The 4,942-nt window shown below is 44.0% G+C and overlaps 1 protein-coding gene across 1 annotated transcript; it reads right to left on the bottom strand.

Moving 5' to 3' along the window:
- Positions 1–648: 648 nt before the first annotated feature.
- Positions 649–1,284, bottom strand: LOC123462934 (endothelial differentiation-related factor 1-like). Its single transcript, XM_045157355.1, has one exon. It carries the CDS (start codon positions 1,253–1,255, stop codon positions 809–811), a length of 447 nt encoding a protein of 148 aa, XP_045013290.1. The 5' UTR covers positions 1,256–1,284; the 3' UTR covers positions 649–808.
- Positions 1,285–4,942: the final 3,658 nt, after the last annotated feature.

Genomic DNA, 4,942 nt, shown 5'->3' with positions numbered 1-4,942 from the left:
GATGGTCATTATGTGATGCAATGACATTGTATATTGCCGCCTTGATGAAAACACAGGTGGTTTCTACTGTTTTACTTCCAGAGAACAGGCTGTATTGTGCATGTATGTGTGTGTCTTTGTGTATTTCTCTATCACTGTTTCATAGCTATGCAATGACTAGCTTGATCATGTGGCTAATATTTGTTTGTTTGTTTGTTTTTTCAGTGCTGGGGATCAAACCCAAGGCCATATGAATTCAATGCAGTACTCCACTGATGATCTACATTTTCTTGATTTGTGTGTGTGAATGTGTTTGATATGTGTGTTTGCATGTGTACATGCCACTGTACATGAGTCAAGGTCAGAGGACATCTTTCAGGCATTGGTCCTCACCTTATTTGAGGAAGGATCTCTTGTTCACTATGCCTACTCACCAGACTATCTGGTCTGTCAGCTTCTAGGAAATTCTTCTGTCTCTTCCTACCATTTTGCTGTAGGTAGGCTTGGTTAATAGAGACCAGCCACAGCTTCTAGCTTTTACATAGAGCCTAGGAATCCAGATTCAGGTACACTTGGTGGAAAGTGTTTCATACACTAAGCCGTTACCCCAGACCAATATTTTTTTGTTTGTTTGTTTGCTTGTTTTTTTTTTTTTTTTTTTTTTTTTTGCAAGGTTTTGCTTTGTTTGACAGCAGGTATGGGTGGAGGGGGCCCACAAGCCTGACCCCCATGTTCCGCTCAGCCATGAGGAGACCCACGGCAGTGCTGGTGGTCCCAGAGGACCAGCCAGAAGAGCTCAGCCGGAACCACTGGCTGCGAGGCTTTGTGTTCATTTTGCCTTCGGACCCTTCTCAATAGGCTTCCCGATGTCCTTCCCCCGAAGCTTGAGGCCGATGGCTCTGTCAATTTTGCCCAAAACCTGGTTGTTCGGGATGGCTCTTCCACTTTCATAGTCTGCGATGACTTGCGGCTTTTCATTGATTTTCGTGGCCAGGTCCTTCTGTGTCAGGCCATTGCTCTGCCGGCGTCGCTGAATCACTTTGCCCACCTCCAGGGTCACCCTGTCATGGTGCAGCTCCTCTGTCTCTCGGTCCAGCTTGGCCGTGTTCTTGGTGATGGAATGCTGCTTGTTCTGACCAGCAGCCCATTTCTTGGATGTCTCCACATCTTCTCCTCGTCTCTGAGCTGCTAAGATGGCCTGTTTGGACTTGGCCTGCGCGGCCGTCGGGCCCGTCTTGCGCAGCACCGTCACGGTGTCCCGGTCGCTCTCGGCCATGGCGCGGCGGGGGCGGCGGTCCGCACGGCGGCTCTGGCAGCTGCTCAAGACCCGGCGCGGCGACGCGACCTGTTTGCTTGTTTTTTGAAACAGGGTCTTATTGTAGCTGGCCCTGAACTCCCACTTCTCTTCCATTTGTTTGCAGAGTTTGGGAGTTCCAGCAGCATGTCACCTCACCTGGTACCAATGGCCAAAAACTCTTATACACTAAGGGCTATTTGAATACTGCAGCATAGTCCACTTCTCAGCCCTGCGTGCCCTGTCTAGATGATGGGTTAGTCAGCACTTGCTGATTTTTGAGAAACACATATTCCAAACCTGAGTTTCTCAAGGTCTTATCTTCATGATGATGGACCTGGAACAGAGCTTGTTATGTACATCTCCTGGGCATGCCTCAATGAGAAGGACTTTAAAATTAGTATTTAGTCATCTAGACATCAAGTTTTCCAAGTAATCACCTAATGGACCCCAAATAAGTCATTTACCACACTATATCTCAGGTGGGTAAGTCAGAGGGACAGACAAATGCTCTCCTAGAAACATCCTGTAGTGATACTCATGTAAGGGATGTTGACCAAGGAGGTCAGGTCTCTTTCCTCCAGATTCTTTTTCTCTGCAATAAAATATTTTGCTGACAGACATAGTAGGCCAGCATGCACAGGTTTTATTTAGAAGAGGAAGTGAAAGGATGCATGTTGTGAATCAGGGCCTTCCACCTCTTCCTCCACCCAGAAATTGAGGAGCCTTGTGAGGAAGGATCAATGGTGTTTCTGTGGGTAAAGAAATGTTCAGAGGGTGTTTTCTGGTGGACCAAGTAAGGATTCTACCACACTTCATACTGCTTGACTATCTGCTCTTGAGGTAAATTAGGTTCTGTTTACATCAAGGATTGTGGTTGTAGTTAGGAGTTATGGTTAGTGGAATCTTTACAGGTACAGTAGACTGCACATGTTTGTGGGGTTGGGGGTGTGTGTGGTTCTCATTATGATCAGAGGATCCAGTACAGTATCCTAGAGAGCAGAATGTTTCCTTTCTGATCAGACACAAAGAAGCAAACAAGGAAATGGGTTTATTAGGGGGTGTAGCTAGTGTCCCCTTCTCAAATCCCTGACTGTGTGACTAGTAACCCCTTTTAATATACTGGTATGTATACCAGTATATGTGTTCTCTGAGCCCATAAATATACAGTGTGCTAGACAGACTTTGGGCTACATCAACATTGCTGTACCTCTTTAGATGGCTACTTTATACTTTAGCAATACTAAATTTGTGTTGTGTTCCCCCAGAAGGAGACCCTGGGACAAGGATTTAAGTTCAAGAGATTTCAATATGGGGAGTACAATCAAGACCATTGAGGAATGAGAATGATGCAGTGAAAAGATGTAAGGTGTGTTATCAGGCCAATGTCAATGAGCTCAAGGCCATGCTAGAAAATCATGCCTGGGCCTGAAAAGCTAAGGTGTTGAGGTGTGTATAGTCTAGCTCCCATTAGCACATTCCAACTGCAAATGCACTAATGGCCAAAATGTCCAGGTTGCCTTGTGAAGGCAGAGTTACTTCCATGGCTCAGAGAAAAGCCATCATGTCAAGGGTGCTAGAAGGGCTTTCCAGGCACAGACACACGGATGTGGATGCAGTCCCAACAGTGTCTGCTCTGCACCACCATGCCACCTTTACCCTACATTGGTCTACTCCTCTGCACCCTTGCTCACCTCCTCACCTCATCCTTTCTTCTTGCCTTTCTGAATAATTTATAATGTATGGGCTGTCTGGGTTTGTTTCCCGTCTCTGCTACTTGCTAGCAGACTGAATTTGAGTTCATTACTTATGCTCTTTGAGCCTCAGTTTCCTGATATTATAGGAGGCATGATGGTTCTTCTTGTCTCATAAAGCAGTTGTGAGGATTAAAGGGCAATGGTAGAAAGCACTTATAGCAGTGCCCACACTTAATAGATCCTCAATAAATGTTACTTATTATATTTATTACCCTTCAATAGCCACTTTGAGTGAAATGCCTTGAAGACACCATTCCCTGAGCCAGTTTTGTGGTTGTGGTGGTGCACACCAGGAAGCAATTGCTGAAGAGGTAGAGACAGGAGGATCAGAAGTTCAAGACCAAACTGAGCTTCACCTTAAAATAAAATAGAAAAGGAAACCATCCCTGAGACCAGCGTCTGGGTAAAAGCTCTTAATGCATCAGTGGTATTTTGCATACAGACTCTCTTCTATAAACAGAGAGCTCTTCAGGCATTACTATGGCATACAAGCCTTCAGCCTTTGTAGATTAGTGCAGGCCTGCCTGTCATTTTGTTGACAGGAGATAAACAGACACCTTAATTTCATTCATTCTCAGATGAATCCCTTGCTTTCAAACTCACCCTGAGTAAAATGTAAATTTTACCAAACTCTAGTGTAAACATCCTTTATTCCAATAATCACTCCCTGCCCTTCAAGCATGCATACATCTTATTTATTTGTTTATTTTTGATATTTCTGAAATCAGGTTGAGGCAGAGGTAACACTGAATTTTTTGCATCTTCTCTACCTTTATTTCATGAAACAAGTTGTTACTAAGAAAATAATGGGCTTTATTGTTAAAATGGGTGATGTGTGGTTTCTATATGAAAGTATAGAGTAACTTGGAAGTGGATCTCAGTTTCTCCCTAGGAAGACAGCAAATGCCCAGGATGCCTCACCCATGCTGTGGCTATGGACCTCCATTCCCCATCCTTCTTACCTAGTGCCATGAGCAGATTCTGCTCAGTCTAACTGAGCATCAGTCTCACTGGAAACAGGTCAAGCTCGAGGTTGGATCCCATAATGCACAGGGACAAAAGAGCAATGCTGAAGCCATGTTGAACAGAGGTCTTAGGTTCTGGCAAAGAAGCCAAATCAGATTGTTAGATTCTAATAGAGTAAACAGGATGATCCATGGGGGACACAATTCATAAATGGAGTAAAAGAGTCAGAGGTATAGGCTTACCAGGACTTTATACTGCCAGATGACTCCTCCAGGGTATAAATGTTTGTCAATTTGGACAAGTAGTGTGTTCTGGACTTCTTTTAGACATGGCATGGCCATTGCCATCTAGAAATTAGAGCAGCTGTGGTTACTCATAGATGACCTGCACAAGATTTGGGATCACTAACCTTCCCCCACAGAAGCTCACGAAGGGCTCACAAAACCCACGAGGACCCTGCCCTTGCCAAGCATACATCAGCAGTTAACACTTGCTTAATTCTTTGTTAACTATAAGTTGTGTAAGTATAAGTAATATAAATGACCCCATACTCACTGTTTTACCAAACTAGATTTGCCAAGAATTGTTTCTTTGGTCTGTCATTTGTGCTCTGGGGTGAATAGGCATTTGTTCATATCTTCCCAGGAAAAGTCACACCACATCATCTTTCTACACTTGAGTTCCTATCATGCAATACAGAGAACAAATATCCCTGACCTGCTGCAAGAATTGTTGAGATCATAATATATTGAGTGCATTGTTCCCGGCACAGTATCAGGGGCTTCCACATGCTCTGTCATATTTCTTCTAATGGGTCTAAACGATAAGTATCATTCTTATTTTATAGGTATAAATTGAGTGACTTGTGCTATGTTCCATCGCTAGAGAAAATATATAAACATTGTGCATTCACTACATGTCAGTCTCTTTTCTCTGCCTGCAGTGC

Source organism: Jaculus jaculus, chromosome 8, assembly GCF_020740685.1.
Source record: "Jaculus jaculus isolate mJacJac1 chromosome 8, mJacJac1.mat.Y.cur, whole genome shotgun sequence".
In the NCBI taxonomy this organism is placed as follows: domain Eukaryota; kingdom Metazoa; phylum Chordata; class Mammalia; order Rodentia; family Dipodidae; genus Jaculus; species Jaculus jaculus.
Note: the sequence above shows the minus strand (reverse complement) of the source record. Positions and strands in the feature narration are given on the sequence as shown.

Excerpts from the sequence above, each read along its gene's own strand:
- LOC123462934 (XM_045157355.1), bottom strand. The coding sequence starts at position 1,255 with ATGGCCGAGAGCGACCGGGACACCGTGACGGTGCTGCGCAAGACGGGC.